The following is a 14,614-nucleotide window of genomic DNA, read 5'->3' on the forward strand; positions in this document are numbered from 1 at the left end:
CCATCTTGTGGAAATATGTTTACAATGTCTTAGGTGTGGTCCCTGAGTATCAGGATTCTCAGAGCAGCAGATCAGCTCATTATTGCCACGGACAAAGTGTGGTGATGGTGAGAAAACATGGCTGTCCAAGTGGCGCCGGAGGGAGATAAAGATTTCTCTTCTCCAAGTTGCAGAGGAAAGTGCAAGAAACTTCTTTTAGGGACTAACTTGCCCCTGGAGGCTGTTTCTACTTAACCCAAGGCTCTTGGTGGTTGCTTTATACTTTCCTACTCAGTCTCACTGTTCCTTGTGGCACGATGCTGTCCTGGCAGCCTGACAGCAGCAGGGCATGGAGCTGCCAAGGGGATGGCAGGACCACAACCTGTCATTTGAGAGACGTAGGAAGGGGGACAAGCTGCCTCCTATACACCACAGCCTCAATCTGATGACTAAGACACATGTCAAGCCCCTCGGCCTTCCCAGCCAGCTGCCATGAATGCTGGAGCCCAAGCCCCATAGCCTGCCCCATGTGAACTCGAGAGGCTGCCATTAAAGGGTCAGCAATGAACTCGATGCAAGAATCACTGGGTGAGGTTCTCTGGCCTGTACGATGCAGGAAATCAGAGTAGATGATCCTAACGAGTCCTTCTGGCCTTAAAAATCTAAATTTAGTAACATTCACCACACCACGGTATGTCATATTGATCACTGCAGCTACCAAAGTACAGGGAAGTGCTGCGGTACCTCAGATGCTGCCATGTGGGTACACACCAACTGTGTAATAGCTGCAAACATCTGATTCCCTTTGCAGACTCTCTATTCCTCATGCTGCTAAGGACATGGCCGGGCTGCAGAACCCAGCAGGCCTTTGCAACTCTGGCCATTAGAAAACCTGGTTCGTCACTGGTGAAACTGCACTCAGTTGATCTGAAAGCCAGTGAGAGGCATAAGTATAGAGCCCTGAACAGGTCCCCAAACTATTGGGACTACACGACTCTTTTAAGAGCGCTATTGCTCTCAAGAATGGGCTGCGGTTAGTCCTGTCTCTCTGGCTTCTGTGATGGTAGAGAATACCACATGAAGGCACGTTTACACAGAGGCACTGAATACGGATCCATAATCAGCAGGAGAGTCCAAGTCCCAAAGAGTTAACTTTAGCAGCACGGTGTACTTTGGGTGTGATCAAACGGAGCTAATGTATGCAAACTGCTAATATATGCCAATGGCCTACATTCGATGTGTGCCAGCTTCGGCATCACAACAAGCCATGTAGTTCCCCTGTTCTTGAAGAACATCCAAGCTATTGGTGTAAAATTGCACCTTCTGCCAGAGCCCAGGCAGCTGATGTAGGATAATAATTGATGCTCTGTGGGGAAGTGGTGTTTTTGAAGAATGGGTCCCAGGCAACCTGCAGTTAAATACTAGGGCTAGACAGGCCTGGAGACACATGTCCAATGATAGCCCAAATCATGTCACTCATCCATACTGCAAAGCCAAATTCTGTTCTTATTGGGAATCTGACATTAACTCTATTGGCTTCAGCAGAGTGATCCTGGATTTACACTCGGGAATATGGCCCAGGGACTGGATGTATTTTCATTTGCAAAGAATTAACGAAATATTTTCTTCCTTGGTTAGTTGAACAAGTGCCCCTTTCCGATGAATGCCCGCAGAACCCACGGGCAGCAGCATGACATGGTGTGAATTCTATGCGGGTGGGTTTAGTTATGGGGTAGAGGGTGTAGCGGGATGGTCACCCACTTCTGCCTTAAAAGGCTTAAAACAGTCCGGGGAGAGGGGCTGGGGCAGGGAAGGAAAAGTGGGGCTGATTGGGGAAAGCAGCTTCAGCTGGGGGCCGTGCCCCAATCAGGCCGCGGCTGGCTTAATGAGGGCCCAGCTGGCCCTTATAAGAGGGCTGGGGCCAGAAGCCAGAGACAGACTCTCTCTAGCCTTGAGAGGGAGGGACCTGGCTGCAGGGAGCTGAGAGATGGTACCTGGAGTGGAGCAGGGCTGGGAGAAGGCCAAGGGAGCTGGGGAGCTCCGGCCTGGAAACCCCCCAGGCTGCGGCCTAGTGGAAGGCCAATTAGGTACTGGAGTTGCAGGGGGCAGCCCACGGGTAGGCAGAGGCAGCAGGTCCAAACCCCCCTTGCCTCTGATAAGTGGCTTTTACTCTGCGGTCTGCCCCAGTGAGCAGGGGCTAGATGGTGACTGGTAGTAGCCCACGACTGAGGCAAAGTGGGGATAGAGGGTTGGGGGTTCCCCTGGGTGGGGAGACCCTGAGACTGTGGGGGCATTGCCAGGGGGCAGCACCCCAAAGACAAGGGGCACCGGGTCCTGGGAGGGACACGGGGGCCAGCGGCAGCGGGACAGTGGCCTGCAGAGGGCGCTCTGGAGGCTGGAAACGCTAATTCCCTTAGATGACCAGCAGGAGGCGCCGCAGGGGTGAGTCACACACCGTCAGAGAGGGTGAAGCCAGGGATGGACAAAGCCCGGGTGACGTCCACCCATGGGAGTCAGAACCCTAGGTAGGTTGGAACTCCAAGCGGTTGGACCAGTGGCTTCGCACGTGTGCACTTCCGTGGCAGAGATGAAGACCTGATTCCCAAAACTGGTTAAAGGAAGCAGCTGCCACTTTTGTCACTGTTGAATACCCGGCTAGATAAACCATTGGTCTAGTCCATTGTGGCCGTTTCTATGCTAAATTCTGAGCGAGTATGAAGGGAAGAACAGACCTGGGCCATGCTAACGAAGGAGAAAGGAAACATCAGGGGACTCTGTGAAATATAAATCAGCATTTTACCTTTATTTGACTTATATCCTAAAGGAGCCGGTATTCTGTCCCTTTTCTCCTCTGAAGTAAAGACTGGAGGATACACACTGTGCACACCGACAGGACACAAATAGCGACAACACTACAAAGCTGTGGCAGCAAGGCAACCAAATCCGCACAATGCACTCAGCCCGCTATTATTCACCTTGTCAGTTAAACGGCAAACACATCCCCGCCCAGCTCCAGGCCTGCCACCGCCACAGGAGATGGGTGGTGCTGTTGCCCTGGGCCCAGGTTTAGAAGGGGAATGGGACCCCGGACACCACAATGAATAGCAGCTGCAAAGAGTGGTGCCTATGGGGCATTCCCCTCCCACACTCAGGGGGACTAGGCGAGGGTGAAGCACTAGGAGGACCTGGAGAAAAGAGGAGGTGAGGAAAAGTCAAGGGATAAGACCAAACTGGTGATAGACTGAAAGAAGACAGGGCAGGAAGATGCTATACAAAATGGAGGGGGAGGGAAGTATGAGGGAAAAAGGGGTGAAACGTGGGCGCTTCCTGGTCTTGTCCGAATTCCCGTCAATCCTGCCTAGCTCCTCGCTGGGAAAAGCACCCAAGGGAGCAGCACGATGAAGGTACAGAAGATACGTTAACACGGGGACACCACAGTGAGGCGATTCGGGGCCGTCCTTCTCTCTCTCTTCCAGTCCCAGCTGGGCTTCACACGCAGTACTTCCAAAAGCAGGCTAGGGGGGGCCAGGAGAGAAAGCGAGATGTTAGGTGCAAGCTCATGTAAAACTCGACTGGCAGTTGGCAGCAGTCCTGCATTCTTGGCAGGGGGAGTGGGCGGAATGACATCTTAGATCTTGGCCACCTCTAATTCACTGTATTCTTGGTTAATTTCCATGTCCTTCCTCACTGTCTCTCAGCCACACAAACAATTGCTCCTTGTTTTGCCCATACGCAAGAGAGCAGTGACCTTGGCAAAGGGGACACGTTTTCACTATCAGCTTGTGTCATGTGGGCGGACAAAGGGGTTTCTGCAGGACGGAGAGCCAAGATGTAGCAAATAACCCCATGCCCCCTCCTGAATGAAAAGCGACGTCTGCTACAAGGCTGCTTGAAGTTTCCAAATGGATTTTAGAAGCACTTAGAGGATCCCTGGAGTGGTTCCAGTTGCTAAAATTCCCTTCCACATGAGGACCTTTAACAGAGCTATTCCTTACAGCCGGGGTCCACAGTTCCTTTATGAACCAGCAAGCTCCTAAAAGCTTCTGATTTTCCACCAAAAGGGACCAAAATAGGACCATTTTAGGATGCTGCCAAAGCCCCTTAAAGTATCAGAAGCAAATGGAAATGTGGCCAGAAAGCAGCCAGTCAGCTCAGGCTAGAGGGAGATCCTGCTGCTGGTGCAGTCAAGGAGGCTGATTAATTAGCAAGCAACGGCAAGGCCCATAGATGCCCTGCTGGTCACAATGGATGGCTGAGCTCTGTGGACCTTGGGATTCTCAGCATATCCGCTATAGCCCGCGTGCGTGTAGAGAGAATGCCCTAAAGGGGCAGGCGGGTAGGAGGGCTGCAGGCAGATAGATTCCAAAGGCTGTTCTAAAACCAAAACCCACCGCGTTTGTCAGGGTGTGATGGCAGCAGGCCTGCCTCGGCATAGGCCTCTTCAGAGCCTTCCCCAGCCAAAAGCTGCTCCTTTAACTTCTCCAGCTGTTTGGAACAAACACAAGGTTAGATTAACCTCTCCTGACCCACCCCCAGCCTTCTCCCGCAAGCCACCCCACCCCCCCATCTATCACTGCATAGAGTGCCACTGCCTTATTCCTCTTGCCACTGTGGTTTTGATGTCCTCCCCTCACCGTCCACACGCGTCTCCCATTCACTTTCCTTTCTGGCAGCAGTGAACCTGTAGCACTGGTTTCTCTGTGGCAGGGCCTCCATGTTAACGGCCATTGTTTCCCGCTTCTAGAGGAGCAAAGAGACTCTGTGCTTCTGCTCCGGCAACGTAACTCCCAGGAAGCCAGATCCTAATATCCCAGATCTCTGGGGAAGGTCCTGTCGGAATCAAGGCGCTGTGCTGGGGCCCCTCTCTAGGTGTGATATAGTGACACATTGCAGAGGCCGGTTGGACTGAGAATCAGGAGACCTGGTTCTATTCTCAGTTCTCCCATGACCTGCCATGTGATCATGGGTGAGTCACTTCCACTCCCCGTGCCTCAGTTTCCCCTCACATGCTTTCTCTCCTGTCGTGGGCTGGCTGGCCCTTTGAGGCAAGCTGGGCTCAGTCTCGCCCATGACTTAGCCGCTATCCCTTAGCCTCACCAATGAGCTTGCAACATAAGGGTGGCTCTGTGACGGCAGCTGGTTGCAATGGGCTTAATTAACTGTAGAGGTGAAGCCAGGAGATCGCTAGTTAAATAAAGCTGGGAACTCAGCAGAAGGAGGAAGACCCAGGAGGGAGGAACAAACAGGATAGCCTGAGGAAATCAGGCTGAGTTTCCCCATGGAGCAGGGTAGGTTCCTGTGGGGGGATCCCTGAGATGTGGCCTAAAAGGAGCAGGGAGACCCTCCGAGGTAAACTGCTGGCATACGTGGTAAAGGGAAGCCGGGGGGCAGTCCAGCTGGGGAAGAAGCAAGAGAAGAGAAGCTCTGCAGGAATCAGGAGAGGCCGAGAACTTCCGTGGCGCCCGAGAGGGCCAGAAGAACTGCTAGTCTGGGCCTTTGATTTGGACTTTAAGTTGGATGGATCTTTGGTTACTCTGGAAAGGGAGGGAACTGTCATGTGACCTGGCCGGAGGGCCGAGCCTCAGAAAACAGAGAGGGAGAGGGGAGAAGACACTGGCTGGGACTAGCCATCGCAGCCACGGGACTGGCCACCGAGGGGTAAGAGACCAAGCTCCCTAGAGGTGAGGGCACACGTTTATACCGGCCTTGTCTGCTTAGACCCTCCACTCTCTGGTGCAGGGACTGTCTCTCACGGTGGGGTGGATCACCCAGCAAAATGGAGACATGCTCCTGGAGTAGGCCTCTAAGTGCTACTGCGACACAAACCATCATAATAAAGGACCTGGGGAAATTCAGACTGGGAGTAGGACTCTGTGCTGTGGTCCTGGCTCTAATCTGAACCAGTTCCCCCACCCATAGCTCCTTGGTGTGACCCAGTGATGGGATTAAACACGACAAAACAGCAGCACCTGCCTCTGTCACTAGCCCCTTCTACCTCTTCCCTGGGAAGGGTTTCCCTCTTACGGGAACTTTTTTCCCCAGCGTGCCTTTCCAGATGCTGGCCCTTTAAATATGGCAGAGATAGGTCACTGCTGCAACCTAACCAATGTTATTTCCTATCTTGTTCCCAGTGCAAAGCTGATGGTGGATTCTCCATCACTGGCCACTTTTCTATCACGATTGGATGTTTTTCTAAAATATCTGCTCTGGGAGTTATTTGGGGGAAGTCCTAGGGCCTGGGCTATGCTAGCGGATCACAACGGTCCCTTCTGGCTTGGCAATCTAGGAATGTGTTTCTTCCATCCGATGAGTGTTTTAAACCCCTGTTGTGCTTTCTTCTTCCTTTTCCCGAGGAGATGGCCCGTTCTCTCACTGGGGCACTGACATTGATGAAAAACAGGCCAGGGATCGCAACGTACCCACTAGTTCAGTCTGGGGATTATTGACTCACTCCCGGCTTTTATCTGATTCATTCTGTATCAATGCATGCACCTCTCACCTGTTCAAGTTCTTCAAATTTCTTTGCCAGCTCCAAGTCTGGAAGAAAGAACACAGGTAGTGTAAATATCTGTACTGCTCCCTGAAACCCCCATGAGAAGGAATTTCCTCATTCCTCCTTTATACGTGCAAGGCCTCTTTGCCATTGAAATCCTACTTAGCCCTGAAAATCTAGGTTAGTTGAAAGCCCAGCAGAAGAGTTGGCATTCTCTACAAGTTCTACAGGACTTTCCCTTAATGCTAAATAATAAAGGGGGCAGGTTGTCATGTTTGTTTTGTAACTTATACAACATACCTGACGGGTACAAATATAACAGCTAAAATAAGGGCATGTACTGGCCAATGCCAACTCAGCAGCTCCCATCACCGTGGTTGGGCAAAAGCCAGAACAAAGGGGCCTAGCCCCATGCCCTGAAGGCCGGTAACTCAGGCTTTGTCAGACTAAAGCATCAGGGGAATGATGTCTCTATGATTAAGTGACCAGAGCAGGAGAGAGCCAATGCAGTCGTCGTTACGGTTATGCTGGAGAGTGTTGGTGGCTCCCAGCAGGCATGCCTTTGGTTATTGGCAATCACAGACCTTGCTGTGGGTGAGCCATGTCGAACCGCCCTTCACTCAGGATCAATGTAAGTGTGAGGGGGTGTCCACCCCACACAGGACTGGAAGGAGTTAAGGTGCCCAGGCAAGTCTGTTAACTCCATAGGCTGCACCTGGAGGGAGAGCCAGGGAGCAGGGAGTTGATTGCAGGCAGGTTCAGCTCGGCAGGAACATGTGGGGCCTATCAAGCCAGGAAGCGGGCAATAGATGGGCTGCTGCTGGGAAAGGCTCAGTCACTCCCTGGGAAGAGGGAGGAGTGTTTGAGCAAGAAGGGGAACCAGGAGTTGTTGGATGCAGTCCAGGAAAGGAGCAGTGAGGTCTGGGAGAGGAAGGCCCAGGACTACTGGGTGTAGGACTACTGGACTGGAATCCAGAGCAGTGGGTGAGCCCGGGTTCCCCAACCAGCCACCATGGGTGTGGCATAGACCAGGCAAGGGGCAGAACGGGGGAACACTGAGTGCCCCGGCCCAAGGGCTGAGTCACAAAGAGGATTCTGCGGTGCCTGGTGTGATGGCATGTGACCCTGGAAGGGTCGTCAACCTTGAGAGCTAATCCCCAGAGTGACCAGGAGGAGGCACCAGACAAGCCGTGAGTGGTGCGCCCCGGGACAGTAAGAAGCAATTAAGCGCCTTGATGGAGCAACATAGCTAACACAATAGAAAACACTGCCCAAGGGGTGAGGCTACGTGCAAGGCCAGGCAGAAGCTGAGGTGGTTTCCGGGGTGTTCAGTGCAAACACGGCAGCTGTGTGGGGCCTGTCTACAGAGCCTTTGCCCGTACAACTATGCCAGCAAAGCCCCCTCAGGAGACAGGCTTATGCCAGTGAAAGGAGTTCTGCTGGCCTAGCTCCATCACCTCCCCAAATGACATTAGATATGCTGCCAAAATCACTCTTCTGATGGTACAGCTGCATCTACACTGAGGGTTTTTTCCCACTCCTAGATAACGTGGCGATGTCAGAGCTGTGAGAAGCAGAAAAATGGCCAGAAAGCCAGGAGACATCCAGGGAAGCGCTGGTAACATGGCCTTGAGAGGAAGCCAAGAGACAGAGCTTCTTTTGGGCAGAGTGCTGGCTGGAAAGATGCATGGAACCGTGAGCCCGGAAACTATCTGCTGCTGTTTGTTCATACTGCATTCAGGGAAACAGGCCTTTGTACAGTCTTTGTAAATAAACAGGATGCACCAAAGAAACACCCGTTTCCACCATCAATTTCTCCTCCTAATGGAGACAACCCGCAAGATGCAGAATATTGGCTAACTGCTTGGGCCAAAAGGGGCAACAATATACATAAAGCCAATACATTATATCAGTCTTGATTTAAAAGATAGCATGGTCCAGTGGACAGGCTGGGAATCAAGAGAGCTGGCTTCTATTCCTGGCTCTGCCTCCTGTGACACCTTGGACAAATCGCCTTCAAGGCTCTGTGACCTGCTTTTCACATCAGCAAAACAGAGATTGCAAAAGCACTCTGAGATCTAGGGATGAAAACTGCTACCTAAGCGCTTACAATTGTTACTGCACACACATCCTCTTCCTGCGGCATTTCTGGCATCTGCTTTGGCTACAGTTCCACAAGTCAGCGGGCTGGCCAAGGACTGCGGCATCCCGAAAATGAACAGCAGCTGACATTGGAACAGACAGTCTCGGGTGAGAATAAAAAAGGCTAATTTACCGACGACACTTTGCCTTGGTGTAAACCCTCTGCCTATGCTTCCCTTGGAGATTAATTGTTGGCAGTTGCCCGGCATAAAATGAAGCCTGCCTCTAGGAGTAATAAGTACACTAACCCATAAGCCTGTTCTTTCTTGAATGCATCCTATTTGTAAGCTGAATCCCTTCATTAGCAGAAGAACTTGATTGATTAGATTTGCAGGATTATTCAGCCATTCAGAACTATGGCTGCCTCACTGAGTTTAGCAGAGGGAAGGGTGGAGACCCTTGCAGTCCTTGGGGCATTTTGTCACTGCTTGTCCCTGTGCTCTCCTGTTTGCATCAGAATTGTCACTGTGAAGAGAACACAGCACAGTCCTGCTCTGAAGACCTACGCTGCCAGTGAGAACCCATCCATTGACTACAATGGGCTTTGGACTGGGCCCTCAGTGGGCAAATGTTATCTCCTGAATTTGAATGATGCTCCCTCCTTTTGTGCCAAGAGAAGTCTCAGGGTACCCTGCCACGTTCTGGGGTTGGAATCCTGCTGAAATCGACAGGAAGGCCCGGAGCCCTTAGAATTGCTCTCTCTGATTTTTGGTCACGTCAGATCTCGCGGGTGGGATAAACTCCCTTGTGATAGCACAGTGCCTCCGGGCCCCGCCAAACCAGAACTGCAAAGGGATGGAGCAGCAAGAAAAATCCATTGGCTGAACTTTCCCCAACTTTAACAATGTTAGGTTCTGAGGGGTGTTCCCCCTGGTTCTTAGCTCATCCAGAGAACCCTTCCTAAGCGTGGACTCCGGCTGAGACCAATCACCTCTTTGCTCTCTGTAAAACAATTACCCCTGGATATAAATGATGATCAGCTATTTGTATGAGCTCCTGTTGAAGGCATTGCGTAAGTTTTAACATTCCAGCCAGACCCTGAGCTGCCTCTGAGGGCCGCTAGCTGCAGCGTGCGTGTGTGTGTGTGTGTGTGTGTGTGAAGTGGCTTCCCGCCCCCCACCCCTGGGCTTGCTCTGAGCTGGACCTGTCTGCTGGCACAGGATAGAACTCGTTCCAGCAGCCAGGGATTACTGGGGTGCAGGGACACTTCTGTCAGTCTTCCTTGTCACTAGCCATGCCACTTGTGTCTGCTACGGGGATGTGGGGGACTGGAGAAGCTTCTATGACAACTCAATGCCACCTGCGAATTCCCCTGTGCTGCGGGAGCCTCTGGGGGCCAGCTAAGATGGCTTTAGGTCAGGCTTGCAATGGAAAAGCAGCATCAAGTAACCCCTGCGTACCAGCCGGTCTGATCCACTGTGTGTAGGTCCCAATCCTACAAGGTGCTGAGCGGTCACCACTCCCCTAGCAATCCATGGTAATTAGGGGGCTCAGCCCTTAAGGATCAGGCCCTTAGTATTCAAATAACCAAAGCTGCCTCCAGGGATGTGGGGTGGGAAGCTGGAGACGGGATTGATGAGCGTGTCGCCCGCCCCTTCACTTACTGCTATCCGCGGGTTGCCTCCAGCCGAGGTTTTTGTTAAGCAGCAGAGTCAGCAGCGCGTCTTGGTGATTGGTGTCTCCTCTCTCCGGAAACCCGAGGTTTTCTGCAGCACATAAAACACCTCTCTCAGGCTGTGACGCCGGGATGGATGGGTTCCCCGGCACAAGACCGGAGGAGGGAAATATCTCACTGTCGCATAATGGCAGGTTGGGAGAGATTGGGGAGAGGGAGACGTACTGTGGGGGGGGGGGGGGGTCTCCCATGGGTGGGGGGGGTTGCAATCCTCACCCTCAGCCCCAGCAGAGCTGCTGCGTGGCTGCTTCTGCTTATAACCGGTCCTGGTCAACATGGTCCCTCCCTGTTACGCAGAGGGGAGTCAAACAGTTGCATTGCCTAGTCCGTCAGCAATCCACTAGGGACTCCCTTCTCCCCCCACCCCCCAGCTGTCCCCACAGAATCATACTGGGGCTGGAGAGGAGCTGGGAGTCCGTCCAGCCTGTCTCCCCGAGACCAGTACAGGGGTGATCCCTGGTGCACACTTACTGGAGTTCCCTCCAGCCTAGACGTAAGAGCCCCCACCTCTGGGCTAATTCCCCTGCTGTGCTTCAGATACACGCACAGGTGACAAAAAACCTTTTGTGTTCACCCTGTCTAGAGCCAGCCAGGGGGCAGTCACGCCTGTCCGCCCATGGGGCCACGGACTGGTCCAGCTGCCAGGCAGGGCCGGCCTGTATGGATGTCCAAGACACACCTTTATTTTCCTGGGAAAGCCCCCTGTGCTGACTCTAGGCCACCTGGGGATTCCCTGTGCACAAGGGGAATCCTCCCAGAACCTGTTAAATCAACTGCCTGCTGCCAGAAAGGGGACAGGGCCCTCTGTGAAACCCCCAGACAGAGCGTTCTCCGTATTGTTCCCGTCGGGAGGGTGGGGAGTCACTGCTCCCTGGAAAGATTGCTCCCCAAACCCCATGGATCCACCAGTATCTGGTCACTGGACAGTCACCATAGTCCAGGGCCATATGCACCGAGACTCTGTAGAGACCAGGAGCTCCCAGCTCGGCCCAGCCAGTCTCTTATATAGCCTGAAACGAAGGGTAGGGCACACAGTCAGCGTTAACTTTTGTGAGGCAAGTGGGGGGGGAAGGGGGGGGAGGGGAAATTCATGGAGAGTGCCCAGGCTCCCAACCCATTTCAGATCCCAAAGCTCCTGTAGAGACCACAGACAGGCAAGAATGGTGCCCGAGGAACAGCCCTCTTCTTTTCCTGATCCTCCAGGCTTCCATTCCCTCCACGCATGCAGGTGCAGGGCAATCGTTTCACCAAAGTGGCTTCACCCTTATCTAACCCTGATGGGCTTAAAGCAAAACATACACACAGGGGGCAACACATTATTATTATAGCTGATCTCATGAACCTAGTGGAGGCTTAGGGGACGTCTGTTTAGACATAGCTGCATAAATCTGGGGGAGCTGGGGAGCTGAGGCGCTGTGCATACTCTAATGATCATAAATGCAGGCCAAATTCATCCCTGGCGTGGTACCTTGACTGGTGTCACTGGGCCCGATCCTGATCTCAGTTACAAGCAGGAATTAACCCCCTGGAATTTAGCGGCATCACAAGAGGGATGCGTTTATCATGGTGAGTTTAAAGACGATTTGAGTTATGATGGTTTTGAAATGTTGGTGGTTAGGCATGTTGGAGTTTGCTTTAGAAAAAAAATATAAATGCACAATCAAAATAAAAGGCATTATTACAAAACCAACCAGGCAATAGAGGAGGAAAAATCAATTTAAAAGCAATGTTATTTTCTAGCTTATATTTGGCTGCTCCTGTTTCCCCCTCAAAGGCTCTGTAACAAAGATTAATGACACCATTTCCCTGCAGAATAAGAGCAAGCCAAGACGCACTTAAGTTACTAAAAGAAGAACATGTAAAAAAGAAGCCTCCTTGGATAAAATGTCTAGTGCGGACACTTAGGAGCTGTCCGACCTCGTACACTCTGTGTCAGGACCATCACTGGATAATACCAGGGCATTTTTTTTCCTAGGAGATTTTCTTTATGAATAGCAAGAGACATTCTCATCAGACACATTCCTTCTGATGTGACAGGGTCACTGTTAAATGTGACGTATTATACAACCAGAAACGGACATAGGGATGGTTGTAGGTCACCCTAATATAATGAGGCCTCTCAGTAGCTCACTGGTTGGTTAAATGTTTAGTATAGTGAGGTAGTAATGGGTAACCTTATTTCCTTCCCATGTGAAAATCAGTGCTGTAGGGTTGGGTCAAGCAGAAAGGAAAATCCACCAACCAACCAACCAACCAGCAGAGATAAGTACCTACCTGTGTCATCTAGGCTGAGTTTCAGCTTACCTTGTAGTGCAAGAGGTTTTCCATGTGCAGACGGTATCAACAGCATTATGGAGAAAACAGTTAGGAGCCCAAGGCAGCGCTGGACCGAACAGATTTTGTCCATGTTCCCGCCACCCAAAAGAACTCTTCCTTACGCTCGATGGAGGACTTCAGTGCAACCCGGCTCCAGAGGAGCTCACTTTTAAAAGCCAGCGAATGTGCAATGATTACAAATGGTCTTTGCAGGAGGGGGAGAAAAAAAATCTTCTGAAATATAATTCAACCTGTCAATATGATTCACTCCTTGGATAATGGACAGATCAACCCAGGAACAGACGTCATAAGGAACCCGGTCAATATGTCTCTTATCTGACCAATCCAATGACTGTTCCTTCTCTCTCTCACACACACGCGCGCATCCATATACAGGATCTGTGGCTCTATTATAGAAATGTATTCCGTGAGCTGGCTCAAAGGGAGTTTTGCAATTTATTATTGCACTCTCCAGCGCTTGTGCTAATTAACCTGAGATGTAGAAAGTGCCAGAATGGTGGAGGGGAAGACAGGGCTGTTCATTTAATTTAACTGATTGCTGGCACTCCGGTGCATTGCTCCATCCCAATGACTTTGTTGAGCATTAGCTTTATCATCAACGGGCAAAATGCTGCATTTGATTTCAGGGCAAAGTACGGGCTGGGGGTTAAATTTGACATCAGATATGAAATTCATCGAAGAGGAGTCAGATCCCTTCAGTTTTGTCCATTCGGGAGAAGGAAGGGTGTTTGGATGACCCATTTTATTGGCAAAAGCCCATATTTTATTCAGATAAAATGTGGTAAGATGCACTGTAAAACCTTTCAGTGTCTGTTTTAGGGGTCTGGCTCCATCTTGTTTAGATTGTATTTATTGCCTTCCCATCTATCTCAATGATCTGTCAGGAATTTTCAATTACAACTTTATGATACCCAGAGAGATGCTACAATAACAACCGTCCTGGTAAACTCTGTTCTCAGCCCCTGCTACTTTCCGCAAGTGACGCTGCAAAGATGAGCTGCAGAACTGAGTCACTCACAGCCTCCACTAGCAACAAGCTGATCTCTACGCACCGTGCCACTGACTCACCTGATATTCTTGGCTGCCGCAGCGCTGTCCCAAATTGCCCATCTCACGCCGCCTCGTGCTACCTGCAGGTAGCCTTAACTGGAAGGCAATAGTGATGTGGAGTTGGGATTTCTGGGGTTTGTTTCCCAGCTCTGCCAACGACTTGTTGTATGACCTTGAACAAGTCACTTTTGATGCCCCAGCCTTACCCAGCTATACAACGGGGACTAAATAAATTAATGCTGGTGAAGCCCTTTGAGATCTTTGCGTGAACGGTGCTATTTAAGTGCAGAAAATGACAGCGATTGTCATGAGAATGAGAGACAATAGGCCTGACCCCACAAGATGCTCTTCTGCAAGGTGCCAATGGGCTTCAGCTCCCAATGGAAGTTGCATTGACAATGTTCAATGCATCCTCGCAGAATTGGGACAATAGCCCACGAAGGCCGTGTAGTGCCCATTTCCCTCTTGATCTTGATTTGCTGCACCCCACTTGCTATACCACTGCCCAGGCTCACCTGAACAGACATGGGCAATCGTGCTGGATTGCACTGAAGTTCTGTGACGGGAAGGGCACGATGATAGCTGGGAAGGCAGCGTATTCATTTTCAGCTGTGTCCTATCCCAAGGCAATCAGCCTTCTAGGGCATGTGCAAACCATTATCCTCTAGCCAAATGAGGTGCAACATGACACACTGGCTTTGGCGGTACTATAAAGCAAGAGGAGAAATCAATCTGTCTTTTGGGGTGCTGACAGGAGGTAGTGAGTAGGCTAATTTCCAAGCCCAGAGAAGCTGAACGTTATCCTGCAACTCAATAATGTTATGAGTGTGTTTAGCATCTTATTAACTGGACACCTGGAGGCCTAGAATTCAAACAAGGACAATGCCGATTACAGCTGCTTGAATTTCTCTCTTTTTTGTTTGGTCAAAAAGTAATTT

At 51.1% G+C, this 14,614-nt stretch overlaps 1 protein-coding gene across 1 annotated transcript; it reads right to left on the reverse strand.

The window, feature by feature from the left end:
• Window positions 1-2,870: 2,870 nt before the first annotated feature.
• UTS2B (urotensin 2B) lies at window positions 2,871-12,788 on the reverse strand. The gene is made up of 5 exons (XM_054040707.1): window positions 12,594-12,788; window positions 10,219-10,320; window positions 6,479-6,516; window positions 4,371-4,464; window positions 2,871-3,494 (listed from the first exon to the last, which is right to left on the reverse strand). Exons 1-5 carry the CDS (start codon window positions 12,694-12,696, stop codon window positions 3,469-3,471), a joined length of 363 nt encoding a protein of 120 aa, XP_053896682.1. The 5' UTR covers window positions 12,697-12,788; the 3' UTR covers window positions 2,871-3,468.
• Between the last annotated feature and the right edge of the window lie 1,826 nt (window positions 12,789-14,614).

The sequence above is a fragment of the Malaclemys terrapin genome, chromosome 9, assembly GCF_027887155.1.
Source record: "Malaclemys terrapin pileata isolate rMalTer1 chromosome 9, rMalTer1.hap1, whole genome shotgun sequence".
In the NCBI taxonomy this organism is placed as follows: domain Eukaryota; kingdom Metazoa; phylum Chordata; order Testudines; family Emydidae; genus Malaclemys; species Malaclemys terrapin.